We start from the raw sequence: 25,852 nt of genomic DNA, 5'->3' as shown, positions 1-25,852 counted from the left end.
CATTAACAAACAAAATAGATATTCCTCTTCAACATTTTGTATATCATTTATGTATAAATTAAATAGCAGTGGTTTCATCTTTAAACAGATGGTATAAACTGCAGCACACTTATTATCCGCATTCTCCTGGATTCTACTCTGTTACATACCTCTGATGTCTGTCAGCCACTCTTTGTCAATGTCACTACCTTCAAATCTACCCTCATTTATGTAATACATTTCTGTACAGTATCATGATGTAGCCATTTCTTTTATACAACTCAAATGTTGCTTTATAATAAGAAGCAAATCAATTACTAAGGCAGAAGTATCCCTTGATAAAGCCATGCTAAGTATTGAAGATAATCATAGAAAGGAAGATGAAATTTCTGGGACACATATGGAGACATAAAAATAGACTGTAAACATACTAAAAGATAGCAGGGTAAAAAGTTGATGGCTCACATTTACATTATTTGAAAATGTAATTCAATTAAATGAAAGAAAATGCATTCTTAAAAATTATAACAAAATAAAGAGAAAAGCTGAAGTCAACCTGAAGTGTCATAATCACCAGCTCTGTAGTTCTATATGCTGAAAGTTTTATGTTAGCAATCTACTAGATCAAAACTGCATAGTCACACTTGAAATCAGAGACAAACTATTATAGAAACAACTTCTGATACTATCACCAGATCTAGCACTCATGAATCCTGTATCTTCGCCATTATGTACTTCTGATAATTATCTCTTAGTAGCTGCATAAATTTAATTTGTTCTGTCCTGATTTTATATTAAGCACTTTCTATTTTAATTCTAACTGCTGTCTTATTACCCACATTATCATCATTAGAAAATGAAGCGAGTCCCTGTTGCTATGGTGGGTTCCTTCTTCCAGCAGTTGTACAAATGGACTGTAAACATATTAGTCATCTCCATACATGTCCTAGAAATTTCATCTTCCTTTCTATGATTATCTTCAATACTTATTTCACATAAGATTTCATCATTTGGTTTTTCTCTTTCTCTCCAATTTACTCAAGAATAATATTCCAACCACCACATTTCAAGCACTTTAAATACTTTTCCGATCTTCTGCTATAATGGTCCAAATCAACAACCATATAAGAAGATGCTCCATACAAATATTTTTATGATTTTTTTATTGTCTTTATTTTGTTGGTAATAATTAACTTCTTTCTTTAATATTTCTTTTTGCCACAGCAATTGTTCTTTGTATTTCTAATTTTCATCTTCTTGAATAGTTCAAAGTATCCGAATCATTTTTATTTGTTTGCTCTTCTTACCTGAATTCTGATATATAAGTAATATCTCTTCCATTGTGAATAATTTCAGTTTTAAATACTGCTCAATCTCAGCTAATATATCATCAGCAAAGTACAACATATACATTAAAATAAAGTGACCATGGCAGGGTCTGAAAAATCAAAAGTATAGACATTTCATAACACAATTCTGATACATAATATCTCTTCCATTGTGAATAATATCAGTTTTAAATACTGCTCAATCTCAGCTAATATATCATCAACAAAGCACAACATATACATTTATATCTCACCTGCATTTACTCACTTCATTCCTTCATATACTCCTTTCATTACATTTTCTCATACAGATTCTCTTATGTCAGAGGTCGGGAACCGGCGGCTCAGCCAAGAGCCACATGTGGCTCTTGGCTGAACAAAGTGCTGCTCTTTTATATTGAATTAAAAGATACATAATTAATACAAACAACTAAAGATTGTTTTTTGATATGGCCTGTACATGGCGCTACATACTATGCATGTGACGTGTGTTATGCATGCCTAAGGTAACTAGCGTCACGACAAAAATTTGAATTAATTGATCTAATTTGAACTAACTGATCAATTGTCCTGTCAAACACCACAGTTTTTAGAAACATAGGGATTTTAACTGTCAAAATAAATATTCTGTTAGTTAACTTATTTATTGTGGTACTAAACTGGTATTTAATTTAGTGTCAGGTAATGTTATGCACAAATTAATTTATATTATGTTATTATGTTGAATTTGTGTTTTTATTTGCAGGTAAATTTGTGATAATAACCCTTCTAATATGAGTTCAAGAAAAAGAAAAATAATCGAAGAAAACAGAGGATTCAATAAACTGTGGATAGAGAAATTTGCATTTATAGAAGTAAATGGAAATCCACAATGTGTAATTTACCATATATGACTTCCAAAATAACAAATCAAGTAATGTCGAACGACATTTTCGAGGAAAACATTTAGACTTCAGTAAAAAATATCCTGAGGGTGATAATAGAAAAAAGCTATTGAAGAATTACAAAAGAAAACACTGCTTCAGCAAAGAAATTTGTCAACTTGGACAAAATCTTCTTTGAATACTACTGAAGCAATTTTTTTTTTTTTATCCCTTGAAATAGCAAAAGCGGGAAAATCTTTTACCGATGGTGAATTTCTAAAAAAATGCATGTATAATGTCTCTGAAATTCCATTTAAAGATATGAAAAATGAGGATGAGATATGTAAAAAAATTAAAGATTTACCTCTTTTGGCTAGAACTGTCAAGGAACGGATTGTAACAATTTCTGCAAAAGTTTCAAATATGCAAATTATGGATATTAATTCTGCCGATTTTATATCTATTGCAGTTGATGAATCAAATGATATTTCCGATATGGATCTTCTTGATCTGCTAACACTTAAAGACCACACTACAGGTCAAGATATTTCAGAAACCTAACAAGTTTACAGAATAAAAATATAAATATTAATAATATAGTATGCATTGTGAACCGATGGTGTGCCTTCTATGATTTCGAAAAATAAGGGGTTTGTTAAATTATTAATTTGTTAAGTTAGGAGCACAAGAACAGAACCCTGAGACATGCCACTGGTCACTTTCCTTTTCTGAGACATGACTCCATCATACACAACTTGCTGGTATTGTTCAGAGAGTCAATCTCTGATCCATCTAACCAATATACTATCTATTCATATCCTCTGCAGCTTGTACATCAATTTTATCATGTGGTAATCTATTAAATGCTTTTGCAAAGTCGAAGAATATCACTGTATATGATTCTCCCTTATCCAACACATTCATCACCATATCATAAAACATGAGCAGATTGCTAAAACAAGACCTACTCCTTCACAGATAACTTGAAAATACAAGTTATCTGTGAAAAACTGATGTGTTATATTAATAAATGTTAATAAATATTTCTTGTTCATCCTCCCATAAAAATAAAGTGACCATGGCAGGGTCCCAAAAATCACAAGTGTAGACATTTCATAACAATTTATGTTATGAAAATGTATAACGCTATTGTGCTTTTTTAGAAATACATAGGCACAATAGCATAACAATATTGTGCTTATGTACTTCTAAATATCTCTTTCTCGAGCACGTTTGCGATAGGAGTGAAACATTTAGTAAAGAAATGTCACGTGCTTTTTTTTTTTTTCCCTCCGCTCGCTGAGAACCCAAATCAAGAATCCTAAGTGTTCGCTTCTCGCAAATGCTGTGAAACTGATAATCAAAAAATCACTTAAAAATAAATAAAATCGGGTCACGCTAAGTCTGGTGGAAAGCAGGACAAACAATAAAATCGACTATTCGTTAGATAATTGTCGATTATTCATTAGTTTACCAAGACATTTCGATGTCTTGGTAAACTAATGAACAAATGTTAGTTCCTGTCAGTACATTCGCAAGATTAAGATAATGAACTGTTATTGCCTTAAATATTTTCTCAAAAATAAAGGAAAAACTAAGGTGGTGAGAAAATTTTGCATCTAAATATGACAACAAACATTTTTTGATCTACAATTTTTGATAAAGATTTCACGTAATTATTGAATGCTAAAATTATAATTACAAATTCTCGAGTTAAATTTTATCTGCCCTCGTTGATCCACGTTTCCTTACTGGCGAAACCACGTAAGAAAATAAAGTACTTCAATGATTAACTATTTCGCGTAGCTCTATTGTATACTGTATAATACTAATGATTAACCGCTAAAGTGCTTTACATTTTACGTAGTTTTCGCCAGTAATTAACAAAACATAGCTACAAACTCTGTTATCGGAACTTCAGAAATGCAAGTCTCAACTGCGTGGTATAATTAAATTTTAATCCCCAAATCACTCCCGTTAAAGACTTCGCATCCCCTTTTCAAAGTAATTAATGTGAAATATTTCTGTTATTTTTTATCTGTCTGAATAACACATATTGAATCATGCACATAATGAAATAAATATTATACTCAGAGATGATACTTAATCAGAAAATATCAACGAAGGCATATATATGGTCGCGTATACGGTATACATGAAACCGCACCGCAATCATTGTAGTAGAGACTCAAGAGAACATTGAATGCTCCTTGTAACTGATCGGATCATTAATATCTAAAATGTAATACTCACCTTACAGCATCGTAATGTTTATAACCTGAATTATTCCAATACCAAAAACTTGTTGATGCAGACTCTTCGCCATATGCATAAGGATTTGAATCGTATGTAGTGACAGGAGATACTTGCAAATAACAACACACGTACGTCTGACACAGTTTCATTATACAGCCTTCCTCATAATGGTATAGCATGTATTCTTACAGGCCTGCATGATTCCGTGCAGTATGGACGTATATGCAGATATAGACTGAAAAATATACTATAACTAGTTTGGATAAAATTAATAAGAACCTATACCTCGTGCACCACCACTGCCCAAATGCACGTTGTTTCGACAAGACATCGGTGGTTTAACCGGTTTAGTGACGTCAACGACACAAGGCTAGTCATTTTCATTCATAATAATGTTGTCTGCATTTATTTGTAATAAAAATGCAAAGGATTATTTATCTTCGATTTTAATTAATGAGAGATTTCCATGTCCTACAAATTCCCGGCTTGACCTTGTAAAACTACGCGTCACTGGAGTCCTTACTTTCCTTTTTCTTGGCTACCAACACATACAATTTAATACTGATTTATTTTATTTTTAAAAGTAAATGTTTATTCACTTGTAAAAAAAAAATTGGTGGAATGTGTTGAAGACAAGATACGAGTATCTAAATGAGCACTCTCTCCTTCTTTACGTCCTTGGAAGAGCATTCATAATAACTTTGTACATCCAATAACAGTTTAGTTAATTCAACTGCCCAAATTATGTGCCTTCTTAGCAAAAATTATGATATGGGTTCAGAAACATTCCTATTTCTACTAAATAAAAGAAAAAGATAAAAATAGAGGAATTTCAATTATTCAGTACTTCTGAAGAAAGAGAAAATCCAAAAATTTTCTGTCCTGATGTGTTATCTAAAACAGTTCTTGACATTCTCCTTTGGAATGAATTTCTGATTCAAATTATAACCAAGGACAACAAAAGTTTCTCAGGGTTTAATTATTGTTATTATTATTACGTGACACCTCCAAGGAGTCCAAAAACTCATCGAGGGAGGGTACCTACTCTACAACTCTCAATCTCCACCACTTAATCCACCTACTACAGCGAACCGCATCATCTACACCAACACCATCACTAGTATTTTCAAATACAATCACAAATATCCATGCCCTGCAGCCTTTTGGCTGGAGAGCAGATACACTAACCACTTAATGAACCCTTAATTAGTCATATGAATATAAAAGCAAAGTAATGCCTTTATAACATACATGTTGAAATAAATATTGAGAACAGCACTATATTTCAAAGAAATCTAAATTATACCGCAATAGTATGTGGGCATCTTTTGGATCTAATCACCCATTTTTCACCTTTCTAAGCATACTCTCTACCATAAATCAGATATTTCAGACAGTTCTTCCTTCAACATTACTACCAGGCTAGTTCATTCCACAGGTGGGTGTTCTACTGAGTTCAGATTCAGTTCACTGGTCTAAAAAAAAACCAGTGGCTGGTTTAGCCAATAGAGACATTAGTGAGTCAGACCTGGTTGACAGAGGATGATACAATCATAGGGATAGAATGCTATGAGTACAGCACTTTCAGAGAGAACTGTGGAGGGAGGATCAGATTGGAGGACAAGATCTGCTAAAGATAGCAGAAGAAACAAAGCCAAAAAAATGAGTTCAGCAGTAAGACAGATGCAGAGAGCACTGCATTGGAGGTTATCTGGTATGAGATACATGTCAACAGGATGAAATATATACACCCTCTGTCCAGAAAAGAAACCGAACTTTTGATAGAAAATAAAACACAGGCCAATTATAATTATTCAAATCATTTATTTCAATCAATATACTCTCCCTCAGCTTCGATACAGCATTTGGCATTGGTCAACTAATTCGTTAAATGAGTTTTTTTATATTGGTTTTTAGGATACTGTTGAGGGTTATAGTTACTGCCGCTTGAACGTTTTCAATGGTGCTGTATCGCTTAACTTTCATCGGCAAATGAAGTCAGGGGAAGACAAAGAGATCACAGGGTGCTAAATCAGGTGAATACGGCGAATGATCCAACACACAAACTTGGTTTTTGCTCAAAAATTGTCTCACAATGTTCGAACGATGAGATGGTTCCTTATCGTGCAAAAGTGACCATCTGTGTGCATCACGATATTCATGCTGTACGCGACGAATTCTCACTATCAATCGCTTCGAAACTTTGAGATAAAATTTACCATTGACCGTTTGGCCAGGCGGAACAAATTCTTTGCAGATAATGCCCATGAAATCATAGAAACAAATCAGCATTGTCTTTACTTCTGACTTCTCCAAGCGACTTTTTTTCGGATGCTCCCTCTTCTGGTGGTCTCCACTCTGGTGCTTTGTTTCGGGCTCATACTCAAAACACCATTCGTCATCAGTAACGATTGTATCAAGGAAGTTTGAGTCCTTATAAGTGGTTTTAATGCGGTCCTTGCAGTGTTCAATTCGATACATTTTTGGTCATCGGTCAATTTGTGAGGAACAAATCGCAAATTCAATTTACAAAGGCCCAAACTCTCAGTCAAAATGTTGTGCACAGTTGATTTTGGAATCCCCAATTCATCTTCAATCAATCTCACAGATGATTTCAGGTTTTCTTTGATGAAATCACGCACTTTTTGGATGTTAACTTCAGTCCAGTTTCTGGATGGCCTGGCTTTTCGTTGTCCTCAAACATCTCATGACCACTTTGAAATCGCTTAAACCACACGTAAACTTGAGTGCGGGATAAGCATTCATCACCGTATGCTTTTTGAAGCATTTGATGCATTTCGGTAAAACTTTTACCAAGTTTAACACAAAAGCCAATCGCAGCTCTCTGTTTGAAACTCATTTTCCGACCGTTCGTCAAAACACACTGTCACTCTTGGCACTACAACTCTGCTTTTAATGAAACAAAAGTCATAAACAGTTGACACAACACTAATGAAGGTTGCCGCTTTCAACAACAAAAAAAATAGAACAGGTGGCACCATTAGTTTCTTCTGTTTTCGAAAAGTTCAGTTTCTTTTTGGACAGACGGTGTAGTTGGCTGTTAGTTGCTGCTATATGCCATAATGCAAGGGAGAATTTGGATGGTATGCATCAGTAAATCAGCACAATGAATACAGGCAGGCCTGGCTGGTGGCATGTTCAAGTGTACAATATACACAGGCGCCGCAGAAGAAAAAGCACCTAAAAGATGTCAAAAAATATGAGATAAGAGTTTAAACGAACAACAAATGGTACAGAATGGTACATATAAGATGAATGTAGGTCGTCTTCCGTTCGGGCCCCTTCAGATCTTCCCGGAAACGAACAAATAAATTCTGAAATTGTATCCTGGACCCGATTATATCACTGTAATTTTTTATTAAAATTTACGAAACTATACGGGGAGGAACCTTTATATGGACTTTTTCAGTCGAAGGTGAGTTAGCCGATCTCATATGGAGGTAGCAGGGTTTTTTCTCCCGGAAACTCGGGTTTTTTATCCTGCATACAGACAAATCAGCCCTTCAGAACACACGCAATTTACAGACAAAAAAATACTAGCTGTGGTGGTAGTGGTTGTGGGCAATAGATGGCGTTGATGTAGGTGATTGGTAGTAGAGGTTCTGTGTAGTAGTGGAGACGGAGAGTTGTACAGTGGATGTCCTCCCGCAATGAGTCTTCGGTCTCCTTGGAGGTGTCACGAATAATAATAATACCTAAAATAGTTCTTCTTTATTTTTTGATGTATCATAAATCAACTTATGATTAATTGTTGAGTTCCGTGTAAAAAAATTTGTATAAGCAGGACTAATCCATAGGTAACATTATACTGTAAAGCGGTTTTCATTTGTTTTTCATTTCCTGTTCGTTTTATTTACACTTTATTCAAAAAAACTTTTTTAGAAAGGTGCTGAACACACAAGAAAAATACTAGGCGCCGGCGCTGAATACAGGGTTAGCATTTTGGGGAGGGAGGGAGAGTTCAACTATAGAGACAAACTGGAAGGAGGAAGGAAGATGATCACAGAAAAGGAAGGAAGGAAATGCAATTTAGACAGCCTAAGAGATAATTACATGAGGTATATTTTATTCTAAAACAAGCAGAGTCCCAATATGTATTTCAACAAAGTATATTTTATTATTAACATCTGACATTCGTGGAGTCAGAGACTCATTACTATCTCTCTCTCTCTCACACACACACACAAAGCTCATCCAGCTGTGCCTATTTCATGCACCAACTACTCTCCATGCAAAGAACCTACTCCTCTGCTCACACCCTCCTGAGAGTTTCCAAGGATGGCCTCTTGTTCTACCCCACCCTCCCCATCTCCCATTCTATAAAAAATTTCTTCAATGTCAACCTGATAACAACCCCTTACTATGTCTATCACCTATGTCTATAACCTATGTCTATCATACCCCTCCCCATCCTCCTATTTACAAGACTTTGCAATTTACATTCTTTCAATCTGTCTATATACTCCACATTCCAAAGACCACTGACCACCTTTGTGAATCTTGTCTGGACCATTTCTAATATATCCTCATCACCATGAAAACTCAGTGACCAAATCTATGCGCAATAATCCATCATTTCTATTGTCTGATATTGATGACTTCACAACTTGTGCAATGTGGCCCCTGAATTTCAGGTCCTTATCTACCACTCCCAGATCTCTCCTACCTCCTTTAAAGTTTTCTCACCAAGTGTATACTTCACATCCCATCATTGTTACCAAATTTCAAAACCTTACTTTTTTGCAACATTGAACTGACAGTTTACTTTCCCATAAATACAGCAGCGTTGCTATAGTTTTTACCACCCAGGGAAGTCCCTGAGTTTGCTGCCCCTCTCAATACACACCAAAAATACTACAAAAAGTCAAAACGACGTATAGGGTAAAGTTCAAAGTGCCGCCCGGGGTGGACTCCCCCCCCCAGCTACGCCACTGCATAAATAAAATCTATTCGAGTCCTCCTGTAAGGCCATAGCGTCTGTTTGACTTTGCATTGCTCTCTCCCCAATTTTGCATCATCTGGAAGCAGATGCATATCACCAGTTAAACCCATCCCAATACAACTTCCTGATACTTACCTGACATCCAGTCACTGATCTAACTCACTAGTCTGTTATCAAATCTATCTGTTTCAGTTTATTTAACAGCTTGTCATGTGGCAGTCTCAAAAGCTTTTACAAAATCTAAGTATACCACCGTATATGCAGCTCCCTTCTCCAAGACATGTCACCTCGTTATAGTACATAAGTTAAACAAGATCTCCCTTTAACAAACCCATGCTGACAACCACAGAAAATACTGCTGTTATCAATGGGATTCCCCATCTCCCTGTTCATCCCTCACACTACTACTACTACTACTGTTTTCACTGCCAAGCACTTCTGTCTCTTCAATACCATTCTCCTAGTTTTTCACTTCATCTCTTACTTCTTATCTCTTGTACACATCACACACTGTACTTCCAGTGTGTGGAAGCACAGTATGTCACACTTGCCATATATCCACAAACTGTACACCTTTCACCTCACACAACTTCACTAGCATATCATTCATGATTTTGGATCTCCATCAAACTCATCATTGTCATACCTCGGCAATATACTTGCAACCCTTCTCACTACACTATTATCTTTCATTTTTCTCAATAATTCCATAGTTAATTCTCAATAATTTTCAGAATTTGTATAAATCACATTAATGAATGAGCCTTATACCCTTTTTTAATATACTGACCTGTGAGAGGCCAAAAGACCCATAACACAATGACGTGTGGGCAAGTGGTTAACAAGAAAGAAGGAAAGTATTAACAAGTTTCCTGAAAATCTGGAGATTGTTTTCACTGGAAAAAACAGTATGGAGAAGGCTGTTCCAAAAAACATAGATAAATGGAATGAAAGAAGATGATTTGAAGTTTTTTCAGTAATTGGAGGTGAATTCTTTCATGATTGGAGGAAAGTTAGCAATAGGTTCAGTGGAGCAATGCCATGAAAGTACCTATTAAAAAATAATAATAAAAAGGCATAATGCAAAAAATTTATAAGAAAGTGGCTAAGAAGAGTCTGTGAAAGATGGGGCAAATTGCCCTCTTCTATACAGAATAAATAATTCTTCCTAAGAATTCTTTATTCTGTACAGAAGAAGAATTCTTAAACTAATATTTACTTGACTAACATACAGAATTAAGTCTTTAATTTATTAATTCTTAGAAAAGTTTGAGTGCAGTACCCCCAATTGTGAGAACAATATTTTAAGATCTGTTGGATTTGGAATTTATAGTGTTGGGAGCTGAGCAGTAAAAAAGTAGTGGTCTGAATGAAAAATACTAAGTTTTAGTATTTTTCATTCAGAGTCAAGCCCAAAAAGGGGAAAATTGATCTTAAATGGAAATTTAAAGATTATCAAAATATTAAGAGGGATGAATGAAGTAGTATCTTTCTTCTAGGTAACAAGACAGGGACTATGCTTTTATAACACTGAAATTCACTAGATTATTTTCACCCCACTTCAGAATGGTGATGAAATCAGTGTTTAAAGCATTGGTTATCAAAGTCGGATTAAGCCAGCTGGGAGCCCCCTGGTGATAAAATTTATGGGGCTCCTAAAAAAAAAAAAAAAACGTTTATTTATGTATATGCTACAAAAAAAAACTGGGGCTTCACTATAACAAAAAAATAAACACAGATAATATATGATTTAATATTTATATTTCAAAACATTGCAATAAATTTTTCTTTATATTAACATCAGGCATAAAATATATAAAAAATATAAAAATGAAAATTACAACAAAATAATAAAATATTTTTAGAAAAAAAGAAAGAAAGATATTTAAGTTGAAGTAAAAAGTTAAATAATTTTTTCCTAGATTTTTCTCTAGCAAATTCATCAATTATTTTCGAAGTATCGATGTTATGCAATACCTCGTTCCATATACAATAGCACCATTACTGCTTAACCTTTCTTCTGACATTGTACTTCTTAGGTAGATTTTTACTCTTCTTAAGACAGAGAAAGATCTTTCTCTTTGAATTGGAAACAGGAATAGACAAAAAAAAAAAAAAAGAATTAAAAAAAAATGTTAATAATTAGAGCATTTGGAAAAGTTGACATTTCTTTTGCAGCCTGGTATGCTTATGTGGCAGTATTGAATTTGTCTTTATCTTCTTTTAAAAATATTATAAACTGTTCCAATTTATCATCAAAATGCATAATATTATCTATATCATTCTTATAGATTTCTTAATTTTTCAACATTGTTTTCTTTTTTTTCTGAATTAGGCAAGCTTAAATCAGATAAAATATTTTCTATATTATCCTGATATGTTTTATTTCTACAAGCAAGTTCTGCTATCATACTGTCACAAATAACATTAAAAGAATTTAAAATGGAATTTTCTCGCAATGAAAACAAACGATTTTCTTCACTGCTTTCATAAAAAAAAAAAAAAAAGCTTTTGTTAGGGTAAAAATTATCACACAAAAGACCTTTGTTATACATTTGATCCCTATCCATATACATCAATTTTAAAGTTTCTATCTTTCCAATATTTTTTTTTGTTTCCAAATATATGATCAATCATTTTCTCTCTGAGCTCAGGCCCCTGGATGCCGCTACATCTGACACCCGCTTGGTCTGTCTCTGTTGGTAATGGAAGATCTTAAATTGTTATTATGTGGTACCTCCATGGAGTCTGGAGGCTCATTGTTGGAGACCCAAACTAACAATTATATCCACAAAACAAACCTGTCATACCTCTCTTTAAACTCACTCACTGTTAGGGAACTCATGCACCACTCTCCATGCAAAAAAATCTGGTCTGTACACTGCTACCAACCACACTCTTACACAACTTTCACGAATGGCCTCTAGTTCTCTGTTTGTCATATATTGAAAAATTTCCTTTGCATTACTTTTATAAAATCTCTTTAACATCTTATATCTTCCACCTATCATCTAAACTTTGTAACCCACAAATCTTCAACCTATCAACCAGTCAGCATGCTCAATTTTCCACCGTGATATCTGTAGTGTAGTATATGGTTGCCCATGTAGATGAGTAGAGCGAATATCACAGGAAAGTGATCACTCCCAAAATGTCATCAATTTCCCCTTAAGCAGTGGGAAAAAGTGAAGGTGAGCAGATAGTTAAGTCAATAGCAGTGAATGTTCAGGTAGGCATATGGAAGATGATGTCGATTCCTGTGCTTAAGAGGGAGAGTTGCTGTCGAGCATATGCTCAACTCTTCCTCTGATGTTTGTTCAGGCACAATCCCACAGAGTGTAATGTCCATTTGAATCCCCCCATTAAAGTGGATGGTAAATGTGATATGACATCATCAAGGTCATCTTGAGAAAAATCTATGGCAGGAGGGAGGTAGATGTAGCATACTGTTCTTATATTTCTGACAGAGAGTCTTATAGAAACTGCTTCTATATTGGTGTTAATTTGGATTTGTTGGAAGAGGATTGATTGCCACAAGGATGGCAAGTCCTCCATGGGCAAGTCCATTCTCTGTTCTTATAAATAATGGTAATATTAGGGAAAGCCAGATCATCACTCGATTTCAGGTATGTTTCCTGCAAGCAGGAGAATATTGGTTTATACTTCTGCAAGAGCGCCTTGATATTGTCTATGTTTAGTACAGATCCACGACAATTCCATTGTAGTAATGTTTCCATTATTTCTTTTTGGTGGTATCATCTGTCTTCCTACGATGAGTGGTTTTGTTTTCATGTCATAGATTTTTTCTTTGTTGAAAATTGTGAATGACCAGTATTTGTCATTTCTTCTTCTTTTTCTGGAAAAAGATCCAAGACCATGAAATTCCACTCCCTCCTCTAGGACACTTGTTTTATCTTCCTGAAGTGGGGACCAGCAGTATCTGTTGATGGGCCATCTAATAAAGGGTTTGAAGGCATTTCTTTGATGGAGTAATATTGTGCTGCTGTAGCTGCTTCAATAAGGATATCTTCTGAACGCAGTTTCTTTACATTTTTTTTTAGAGTTTCTCTGACCTTCCAAACCTTTCTGGATGAAGAAGGGTAACATTTTTCCATTTGGACAATCACCTGTAGTATATGATTAGGAACAGTGATGTATTTGTTGCAACCTCTGATTTTTTTGTTGTTGTTGTTTCTTTGCTTTTCTGTTCATGTACCTGAATGGGACTTGTTGAAGGCCCTGATAAACAACAGGATGAAGCAGTATTCATTCTCAGTAGGAGTTGGATTCAATGTCAGAATTTTCCACCCACCTAGGAGCCACAAATGGACACCCACTCACCAGCAAACAATGACTGCACTATGAAGTGGAACACCAGGGCTACCTCATACGCTAAACGAGCATCACAGCAAGCCTTGGCCCTGTCTCCAGACCATGGGGAAACGAGACTTACTGCAACACTGTTGACTTTGCAGACAAGCCAACTAGTTGAATGATCCTGGCCAGGCTATCCAGGATCTCCTGTCTTGCCGAAGCAGAGGAAAGTAAAGAAAGACTACTAGGATCCCCATTTCCACAGGTCGCACTGCATGGTAAACTTGGTGGCAAAGTGTTAGATCCCAGTGGTCTGAAATACAGGATAGTAAGAAAGACTCAGAGAAAGTAGAGTAAAGAATATGGGGGGAAAAAAACATAGACAAAGAATAAGAACAAAAAAAAGGGCCAGTACTACCATTGAGAGATCCCTCCACCACAAACAGATGCCTCATGTGGAGGGGACTGGGTCAGAAATAAAACACTTGATCAGAGACTGGAGACAACAGATATGAGAGTTCTAAGAAAGATTAGGAAAGTGAACAGATGGCATCAATAACAGTATCATATATATTAAAAATGAGGATATCAGGAATGATCTTGAAATTGTTAGCATTAAGGAATAGCACAGTATGCTGTGTGCTTCTTGAACAGCTGAAGATTTTAGTCTGGAAGAAGACAGGGTGAGAGAGGCTCTTTCAAAGAACAGAAATAGATGGAATGAAAACTAAGATGAGAAGTTTGACAGTTTTTGTCACCACTCTAAATTTGTCACCTTTCTCTTTTGACCTTTTTTTTATTTGTATTTTAATTCAAGCGCCTCCATAGCTCAGTTGGTATAAATGAGCCCTTTGGTTGTAAAGACCTGAATTCGAATCCAGTCTATGATGAGAGCAACCTTTATCTGTTGTTTTCAATCAAATGGTAAGTCAGGCAAACTAGTCCTGTAAACACACTTATCTACAGATATAGGATACTAACTGCGAGATGGAAGAGATTAGAACCTCACCATCTTTTTTTTTTTTTTCTTTCTACTGCATATTATGGATTTCAGGTAGAGATCTATAATAGTCAACCTCCTTTACTGTCCATGCCACCTGAGGTTAGCAGAGCTAACCTCAGGTGGCATGGACACTTAAACAGAATGAGAGATGTAAGGTTAGCAAAACAAGTGTTCTTTGCCAGGATTGCAGGAAAAAGACCCAGAGGAAGACCAACATGTAGATGGATTGATATAGTAAAAAGTGCCCTAGAAGAGAAAAATATAAGATCTGATAATACTGGAGTCTTGATAGATAACAGATTTGGAGAAAAATTGTCGACAGGAGGTTAGTAATGATGTAACATTTCATATAGTGCTATCGTAATATCTTGTACAACTCTGAGGGTATGTCAGGAATTGGATGATGATGAGATTTGGATTCAGAGCTTCAAAATTATCTAATTAATTACACAAAAATTAATTTATGACAATTTCTTTATGTGATTTCTACCAATGAAAAGTTGTAAACCTATAGTATATTAGTACTGTGGGCTAAGGATTATGTATTTTGATTTATTTTTTCACATAATCTAGAAACTCTGCTCTAGAGACCAAAAATGCAACTTTTCTAGCCAATTCACGCCTCTGAAAAGTGGGATAGTGGCCAAATACTTCAGGTGGGAGATGATGAAATTCATCTCCCACCTGAAGACAAATCAGAAATATCCATGCCCAAAGTGGGATTTGAACCCAGCATGCTGGTAGGAGAGCAAGATAATAACCACTCAGCCAACCAGGTCAGCAACTCAAAAGTAATGACACATTGGATGTTTTGCACATTTTTACTAAAACAAGTTGAAAACGTGTTGAGAAAATAAAATACATTATACTGGTATGGCATTAGCAAATGCAACAGGCACCAAAGTGAACGAAGCAAGTGTGGAGTAAGCTATATGTTCTAAGAGGTGCAAAGTGTTGGCTTTGCCCTTGACAATGTTTAACAAGTCTTGAAATAGGGAACAAAGGAGTAGAAAGAAAGCCAAATGAAGATGCTAGACAAAAATAGTACATGGACAGGTGGGTCAAATTACAGACTAGTTGTAGCTAAGGTATTGGAGAGAGATAGATTGATCAAGAATATCATAAAGATTGGGTTGATATTGAGTTTACTCCGTGTGTGTGTACAGAGAGAGAGAGCTCTAAGTTAGTATGGGTCTGAAAAAAAAAAATTAGAGCTTGCCTACTTACATTTTATTATAAAGTGACAAACATAATGTACAAGAGAGAGAGACCTACATCTAGGAGGGGGAAACCTTTCATTTAGTGCACTACAATATATGCATGTTTATAGAAGCATACATTGGGTTAGTAAGCTTTTATAACTGCATACATGCAATGCTATTTGATGTTGTTCAGTTAAAATGTTTATTATTAATATTTCTCTTATCTTCATAAGAAATACAACACTGTAACAAATTTATGCTTTCAAAGTGCTCTGTCAAATAGTGGTATGTTAATAAAAATATTAGGGTTTATTTTTTGAAAAATTCAGCATGCACAATTAACAGACAAAAAAAAAATACTGTGCAGTATATATATAGTTGATGGTACAGCATAACAGTAGAATGTATGGTGTGAAAAATGGATCTTCTAGCATAGACTAGCTTCCTGTGACGAGTTCTGGGGGTCATGTAATAATTATAAGAGCACAGTATATAAGCAACTACTCATTTTTAGCTTATGCATTATAGACAATTTTTCTTTGCCTAATTTTATCATGTGTTCCAACTGAAAAAAGCTTGACAAATTTTAATAGCAAGGATATCTATCCTAAATACCAAAATTTTATTAAATTACATCCAGCTGGTGCTGAATTATTACTACCAGGAGAATCATTTTACTAAAGTTTGCTAATAAAATGATCTCCAACTGAAACCAAAATAACTACATGGACAATCTAGTAGTTACATCTTAAATACCAAATTTTATTAAATTCCATCCAGCCAAAGTGGAGTCATTACTAGTGTATTTATAAAACATTTTATCTCATTTTTTGCCTATGCTAAAGATGGTGCAACTAAAATAAAAAAATTGAGATGGCTCAACAAATTTATGTAAGGATTCCAAATGATGAATTTCAACAAAATCATAGCAAATAAGAATTAAAGAATAACTTATGTGTGAACTTGGGAAAGTTGTGGGTTTTGGATACAGAGGAGAGGATTAGGTCAAGCATAATGGGGCTTAAGCTTCACTGACATCTTGGCTCCCTCTTGGGATACAAAGCTATCAATAAAAAGCTGCAGAATATAAATTTTAGGCTGGCTGTATGGGATTATTATATTTCATTCTGTATGGGATTTATTATATTATTATTTAACACCTCCAGGGAGTCCAAGGTCTCATCGAGGGAGAGCACCTGCTCTACAATTCAGTCTCCACCATTCAATCACCACTGACTGCAACTATACCAATGCCATCTACTGCCAACCACCACTGGTATTTCAAGACAATCACAACCATCCATGCCCATGGCAGGATTCGAACCCACAGCCTTTTGGCCGAATGGATCTGTTCTAGTCATTCGGCTAACCAGGCCAACATATAGACATCAGTCTTTCAGAAGAACAATTTATTGTTGCAACAAGTTTCACTCTAAAATGAGAGTATCCTCTTTGTCAACTTTAATAATGGCTAGGTTTCTGATTTCTGATATTTGTAAATTTTCTGATTTACAAAATATTTCAGGGAAAGCAATTCATTATTAGAAATTTTGGCACAGAGGTATGAATCAACCAAAATTTTTAGGTTTTCTTCATATCTTGTATTTGTCGTCGGCCTGGTTGTCTGAGTGGTTAGTGTATCTGCTCTCCAGCCAAAAGGCTGCGGGTTCGAATCCCCATGGGCATGGATGTTTGCGATTGTCTATGAAAATAATAATGGTGGTGGTGGTTGGCAGTAGATGGCGTTGGTGTAGATCAGGGCTGTCAAAAACACAGCCCATGGGCTGCATGCAGCCTTTGGTGCGATTTTGTGCAGCCTGCCTGTGGGTTTTGATTTTCATGAGCGAAAAAATAAAATAACAATTTGAACCAAATGCGTATTAGATATTTTAATTCTAACAATCATCAATAATTTCGATGTTGGTTATTTTATTTGTTGTTTTTACATCACAATATACCCACCTGTTTTTCAAATATTAGATGTGTCAAAGAAGTGTTCTTACACTGTTTTGATCTAATGCTCATGCTTCAGGAGCTCATGGGGAATGTGAGTGCACGATTAGTTTGTTCAGCTATTGAGGTTGTATTGCTGCTGCTCACTAAATTACTAGATACGTGTTGGATGCAGCCCTCGGATAAATCTTTTTTTTTAATGAGACCCTCGGATTACCTAAGGTTGGACAGCCCTGGTGTAGATGATGAAGGTAGTTGCAGCTTGTGGAGTGGTGGAGATGGAGAGTTGTAGAGTAGGTGCTCTCCTTCGAGGAGTCCTTGGACTCCCTAGAGGCATCATGTAATAATAATTTTATTTGTATTTTTTTATTATGTCATAAATAATTAAATTAGTATGTATATTAAGAGCACATTTGTGCAAGAAAAACGTCAAGTTATGTGTTTCTTGGTGTTTAGGCTTATATGTTGATTCTCATACATTGTGTTGTTTCAGAAAATTGACTAGAACAGATAATTAAAATATTTTAATTATTACTTCCTATATTTTTGCCAAAGTTAAATTGGCATCTTCAGGAATTAATACACTGGTATCAAACATAAGCACTAATAAAAATGGAATTGGAGACATACAGGATGCCCTAAGTCCAATAATTACGATGTCTCTTGACTCCATAGAGGTCTGTTGATAATAATAATAATGCCACTTATTGGCTTTGGTGGGTGTACTTGGTCAATGGGCTGAATGCCTGCTGATGAGGGTTTTCCATATGAGAGACAGTTTGATACAACTATATTTGGCTTTTCCTTGAATCTGCTACAGCTCTTAAAACCATCCCAATCTAAACAAATAAAGTTGTATCAAATTGCCTATCATATGGGAACCCTCATCAACAGACATTTAGCCCAATGACCAAGGTTCACCCCCAACCAAAGCCAATAGGTGGCGTAGTTATATGACTTTAATGCATCCTGTATTTCTCCTGTTCCATTTTTGTTACTGAAGTGTGCCTGTGTGCACATGTTTGATACCAAGGTATTAATTCCTGAAGATGCCAATTTAACTTTGGAAAATATAGGAAGTAATAATTAAAATATTCTAGTTATCTACTCTCATTGTGAATTTCCTGAAACAACACAATGAATGTTATCTGTTTGGTGGACTTTTGAGGGGAAGTGTTAGTGCTAAAAAGATACAAAGCACCGATCTGTTCTCAACAATTACAGCATATGCAGAGACAAAAAAAAAAAAAAAAAAAAAGCATATGTTCCTCTAGCAAAATAGTGAAACTGTACATAGCAGCTCAGATACAAGGATATCAAAAATATATCTAGATTTGGAGTGTTCTTACACTGTTTTGATCTCTCCTTCAAAAAAAAAAAAAAGAAAAGTCTAGATCCAGTGCAATCTGATTGTCATTCTAATGACTTATTCAATTTATCCAACTCTTCTTATGTGGACAGCAGATTATCAATATGGAAGTAACAGAAATGTCAAGAACTTTGCTTTGAGGACTGGACATAATATTGTAAAGATAAGACTCAATTGCTTGCAGTTTGATGGAGCACAGCTATAAAGATAGACATCTTACATTTTATTGAATAAATGTTTTTAAGTTGTAATTTTAACAAGTATTAAAATAAAAAATTTTCAGTTCCTTGCATTTAAAGACAATAGTTATTTGCATTCTGAAGGTATCTATATACTATCCATTGAAATAATACTTCCTTCTTTCATTAGTGACCACAAATTTTAAAGCACACTGATGAACTTTCAGTCTTTATTATTATTATGTGACACCTCCAAGGAGCCTAACGACCAATTAAAGGAGGGCACTCTACTCGCAGAGATATAATCAATGAAAATATTTGGATCAAAGACTGAAAATAATTCAAAGAAATGAAAAAATTATTAAGATCATCCCATATGATATTCTTATATTGCAAAACAAAGTTAAGTGAGTATGCCATTCTTAAATTTATTTCTTCATAAAAGAAATAACACAAAGCACTGGCATGTAACCAACATCTACAGTCTACTTGAAAGCTTTACAGATGAGGAAGCATAAATGTTTGAAAGAAATGTTTGAAAAAAAAAGAAAGTATAAATGTTTGTTGAATGGTTATGATAATCCACTTTTTCTGAAGGCATGTCAATCATTTCTGTGAGCTCATTAGTGCTAACAAATGTCTCACTTATCTATTTGATAGGTCAGTGCAACAGAACCAGGACATTCATACCTGAGACAACTGAGGATATATGAGACATTCTTGCCTGAGGCAAGAATGTCTCATATATTCTCATCCCTTTCACAAGATTCTTTTATTCCATCCGTCCATATTACTGAAGTTTTTCACATACAGCTATTTTCAAATGAAAATAACTTACATTATTTACAAGAGAACTGAGGCAAGGACAATATGGTGATGGCTAACTTTTTATCTCCCTTTTTTTTGAAAGGCGATATATATATTGGCTTTCTTCCATACTGTAGCTGGATGAGTAGCATAAAAGAGTGTAAAAACAGTAAAGGATAGATGTTAATTTTTATATCCAAACTACTCAGGATTCTGCTAATGTCTTTCTGATAAAAACCAGACTGAAACATGCAGTGAGTGGAATGCACTGCTGGAGTGCATTGTGAATGCAAGGAGTGTACATAACTTCAGAGTTCATTATGATAGATATGTGGCAGCTAAACCTGGAAAGATGGAGGAAAGTACTGGAAGAGAGAGGTATGAGACTGAACAGAAGTAAGACAGAATATATGTGTTGCAAAGTGGATGGCGGCCAGGAGACAGATCTGAAGCTGGGAGGAAATGTCATCAGGAAGGTGAAGGACTTTAGATACTTAGGTTCAACAGTGGAAGAAGATGGAGGGGCTGAGAAGGAAGTGGGATGCAGGATACAAGCAGGTTGGAGGAACTGGAGAGAGATGGTAGGAGTGCTATGCAATAAGAGGGTGCCAATCAATCTGAAAGGCAAAATCTATAGGACACTAGTGAGGCCAGCTATAATGTATGCTATGGAAACTGTGACCCTGAGGAAAAATAATATCAGCAGGATGGAGGAAGCAGAGATGAGAATGCTTAGGTGAATGTTGAGTGGTCCTTCCATGATGAGTCTGTGATTCCGTGGAGGTTATCGAAATGATCTTCTTCTGCAGCTTATCCCACTTAAGTACGGTCACTGTTAATGATGAGTCTCCTCCACATCCTCCTGTCTTGGGTTGTCACCACATCCAAGTTCTTCATCCTCAAGTCCTGTTCTACCAGCTCCATCCATTTCTTCTTTGGCCGCCCACACTTCCTCCTTCCTTGCACATCCATCTGCATGACCTTTTTCCCACATATTCATCCTCCCTCCTCATCACATGACCAAACCATTTCAACCTTGCCTCCTGTATCTTCGCTCCTAAGTTCGTAACTTTCACTGTTCTCCTCACATAGTCATTTCTCAGACGATCCTTTCTGGTCACACTGCACATCCACCTAAGCATTCTTATCTCTGCTACCTCTATCCTGCTGATGTTATTTTTCCTCAGGGCCACAGTTTCCATAGCATACGTTATAGCGAGGCCTCACTACTGTCCTATAGATTTTGCCTTTCAGATTGATCGGCACCCTCTTATCGCATAGCACTCCGGCCATCTCTCTCCAGTTCCTCCAACCTGCTTGTATCCTGCATCCCACTTCCTTCTCAGCTCCTCCATCTTCTTCCACTGTTGAACCTAAGTATCTAAAGTCCTCACCTTCCTGATGACAATTCCTCCCAGCTCCAGATCTGTCTCCTGGCCGCTGTCCACTTTACAACACATATACTCTGTCTTACTTCTGCTCAGTCTCATACCCCTCTCTTCCAGTACTTTCCTCCATCTTTCCAGTTTAGCTGCCACTTCTTCTCTTGAATCTGCACACAGCAAGATGTCATCTGCATACAACATTGTCATTGATCTGCCTCACATGTAAGATGTCCTTTGCTGCTTTATTTCTACATTTTGCTAGTTGGTAAATTTTTCTCTGTCCTTCCTTTGTTTCTAATTGATCATACAGATCTTGATATGCCATGGCCTTCGCCTGTACCACAACTCTCTTGGCTTCTTGCTTTCTCTCTCTATACACCTCTCTGTCCTCTTCCACTCTTGACTCATCCCACTTCTGCTTTGCCTTCCTCTTAGCTGTCACTGCTTCTTATACATTATTATTCCCCCACCAACCCTCCTTCTGCTCTCTAATCTTTCCAGATGTCTCATCAAGCACCTCGATTGCACAGCTCAGGATTACTTTTGAATTATGTTTCCACCAATCTTGTACACTTTCCGGTCCATCCGAAATCCTTTCTAACACCCTCTCCCTAAAACGATTTCTCACTCTCTCTTGTTTTAAGCAAAACCACTTAATTGTCTTTATTCCATGGCTTCCAGAGGTTCTTATCTTCGATCTTATTTTAAAGTCTGCACACAGCAGTCGATGTTGCTGTGCAACTTGATCTGTTGGAATTACCTTACAATTTGTCACAACCTTAAGATGTTTTCTTCTAATCAAAATGTAGTCAATTTGTTTATTGTTGTTACCACTTCTAAATGCTCTCAAATGTTCTTTCCTCTTGTAGAAAAATGAGTTCACAATTGCCAGATCAAACGCTACTGCAAAGTCCACAATCCTCTCTCCTTCCTGGTTCATCATTCCCACTCCATGGCCACCATGCACCCTTTCATAGTCTCTATTCTGTCTCCCTATGTGTCCGTTCAAGTCTCCTCCGACAATCACCATCTCGTTTTCAGATACCAAAATAATAATAATGATAAAACATATGTAGCGCAACTGGAAGAAAAATGGGACATTGCATCCATTGAATGGGGAAAACCATAGTTCTATTCTTGTCATGATGAGGAATTACATGAGCTTTTTCAAATGATGGTGAGTTAGCTATTTCATAGAGGTAACAGGATTTTTCCTCCTGAAGACTAGAATTTTTCATCCTACATACAGACAAACTGGCCATGAGAATATACAATTTACAAACAAAAATACTATTGGTGGTGGTGGATGGTATATGGCAAATCGAGGATTAAGCATGAAAGATGGCGAGTTGGAGAAGTGTGCCTCCCACAATGAGTCCTCAGAGGTATTGCATAATAATAGTAATAAAACAGAACAGCATATATACTAAATGATGACTTCCCTATAAGCAAAGAGTGTTCCCTATGTTTTAAAAAGTATTCATTCTTGGCTTTTTAAGATACCTTTCTCCAGAAAGCTGCCTAAAGTGTTGTTAATAAATTCTGTCCAGCAATCAGGCTGCAAAATAATAGTTAAAGTATATAAAACAAGAATATTGGGCATGTTTGTGATACCCATCATAACCATTACATTACTCATATATCAGGAGAAACAGAGATATGTCAGAAATTTTCTTTACATTCAAAAAACAACAGTATAACTGTCACAACAAAATGAAACTAGCAGTGCCTTAATATACAGTGGAGGCATGATCTTTCTTCTGTGAGTATTAACACATCCCCTCAACAGTCTGCATGCTTACTTATCAGCATTAGTTCCATAGCCTGCAGCTGGAGGGCAATTCTCACCTCTAATATCATGGAGATTTAAATGTAACATAAGATGCCATTGTAGCAGAGTGGATACAACTTTGGGCCATGATACAAATGACAACAGACTACAAATCAGTGCATAATTTTAAAATTGCTGAGCATCATGTTCAGGATGCTTAATTATTATATAAAAAAATATAAAACTGGTTCACTATCAAATGCGAGATAAACATTTCCGGCAGATTTCTTTGCATGTTTATCATTCTAATGAGGTATGACTTGACGTGTGATGTATCGTTTGTAAAATTTCAAAATTGGATAACACAATCCCTTTTGATGGTACACCATCAAAAGCCATTAACACAAATATTATAAGCAGGTTTGTTTCTGTGCACATTCATTATTCTAAAGTTTGTGTACATATATGTATGCATCTGTGGGAGTGGATTAAAATAAATATCACTACCACTGATCGTATCATTCCTTCATTTACCGCTTTATGCGTGCTGAACTCAAACCTCATCTCTATTTTCAGCTCGACAGACAGAGAGAAAGGGGGGAGGGAAAAAGAGGGTGGAAGACGAGAAAGAGAGAAAAAACGCGTTGCTCCTTAAATTTCATTTTTCCATCAGCATATACATACCAAAATAACTGTACAATTTCTTTTTATAAATATATAAGAATACCACTTCTATTAATAAAACCTGCACTTAACTATTGTGTTATTGCTTTATTATTCTTACCTGAAGCATTCCTTAATTCTTTTGACAGAAACCGTATCCAAATTACAAGATTCTAAAGAAGCTGCCAAACTGATACGCTCAGAGCGCATCCAGTAGAGCTCCCCTACTGGAGCTAACAGGGCGAAGATGTCGTACAATCCCATAAATCTCTGCGCCAGCTTTCCAATATCACCTGGTGAAAAACAGAGTAATTTAGAAGTTAAAGAAAAGGAAGTGTATTCGCATGGGTTTAAAGTAAATATCAATAACAGAATGGCAAAATAAAAACAGTGTAGATTGCCTCCCCCCCGTTTCAAAAAGTTAGGGCTAAATGGTCTCACCCTACTCCTTTTGGGAAAAAACAAGGTGTTAGCAGTTTTATTTTTATTTAAACAATTTAACAATTTCGTCATGTGTTACATAGATGGAAAGAAAGTTCATATTCGCTAATGTGTGACTATGACGGAATATGAACAAGGAATGCAGTTTAAAATTCTAAAATAAAGAAGGACTTCCATAATCAGATGAAAAAAAGAAGAATGTTTACCTCTTATAGGATTTTTTTTTTTTTTTGTCATACAGCAACACTGGCACAATGTTTCAAAAATTATTAGGACACTTGATTGTTTTTCAGAAACTTTATTTTCACTAATAGGGTAGTGAAGTTATGATTACAGATAGTCACAATTATAGATACCAATCCAAGGTAGACTTTTCACCAAATGTTGATAAACTGACAAGAATATTTTGTCCTATTTTCCTCCAACAAAATGGTAAACATTTCCTATGGCAAAGTTGGGAATGTTGGTCCTGCATCAACTGACATTATAGTCTTTCCCAAAGAAGCTGTATATGGTTAAGATTACGATGCTATGTTAGATGGTGTAACCTTTGCAATTTCATTTCCTCAGCTCATTTCTCCATAGCCTTTGGTTTGTCACGTGCATTATTATGTTGGTGTTAACTGGACCATTTCCATTGAACTGCTGTAGTACTGGCAACCCTGAACTGTCCAGAATATTAATATAGTTTTCATTTTCTGGATGTTGTAATGTGGAGATTCTTCTCCTGGTCTTGACCAGGATTCTTTGTTTTAATGACCAGGAAGCTAAAATTAGCAGAGGTGATACATCACGGTAATTCCGAACCAAAATACTTATAGTATACTATTGCATATAAACAGTGCATTATGATGCACACAGTACACACATACAGATGTCTGCACATATACATATAATGTGTTATTAAGTGGATGAATTACGTTTTCATTTTATTTTAATAAATAAATAAATCTGCTAATGCCTTTTATTCCCCAAAGGGTGTAAGCAAGGGGGTTTAAAACTAATTTTTTTGGAAACTGGGGAACAGTCAGTCTCCTATACTTAATTTCATTTTATTTTTGTTTTGTTTTTTATATAATCTGGAAACTGCTATAGACACCAAGCGTGAACTTTTTCATGTTACATTAGGCCTCCAATATATTAGCAGGGAAGTGCTCTCAAACCTGGTGGTGAAAGTCATCTGGAAGTTAGGCGATAAAATGTCTTTAGAAATTTAAAAAAAAATCTTTTAAAAAAAATCCATTTAATGGTGGGATTCAAACCTGCAGGCTACTAGTTGGAGAATAGGTGCGGATAGTGCCATCTAACTTCTGTCTGACGTTGCCATAACTAAACAAGTCTTCTGATTTGCCATTCCATAATAATAATAATAATAA

General features: G+C 35.7%; 1 protein-coding gene across 4 annotated transcripts in view; it reads right to left on the bottom strand.

The window, feature by feature from the left end:
* The window catches only part of LOC150107502 (focal adhesion kinase 1-like), a 496,861-nt gene extending 472,538 nt beyond the window's left edge, over positions 1-24,323 (bottom strand). For all 4 annotated transcript variants that reach the window (XM_090391922.1, XM_090391925.1, XM_090391923.1 and 1 more), the window contains exon 1: positions 24,157-24,323. In XM_090391922.1, the coding sequence (XP_090248048.1) occupies positions 24,157-24,299 (143 nt within the window). In that variant the 5' untranslated portion in view covers positions 24,300-24,323. The remainder of the gene's footprint in view (positions 1-24,156) is intronic.
* Positions 24,324-25,852: the final 1,529 nt, after the last annotated feature.

This window comes from Typopeltis vanoorti, chromosome 4 (genome assembly GCF_054136105.1).
Source record: "Typopeltis vanoorti isolate ZY-2024b chromosome 4, IOZ_Tvanoo_1.0, whole genome shotgun sequence".
Taxonomy (NCBI): Eukaryota; Metazoa; Arthropoda; class Arachnida; order Uropygi; family Thelyphonidae; genus Typopeltis; species Typopeltis vanoorti.
This window is presented reverse-complemented; position numbering and strand designations above follow the sequence as displayed.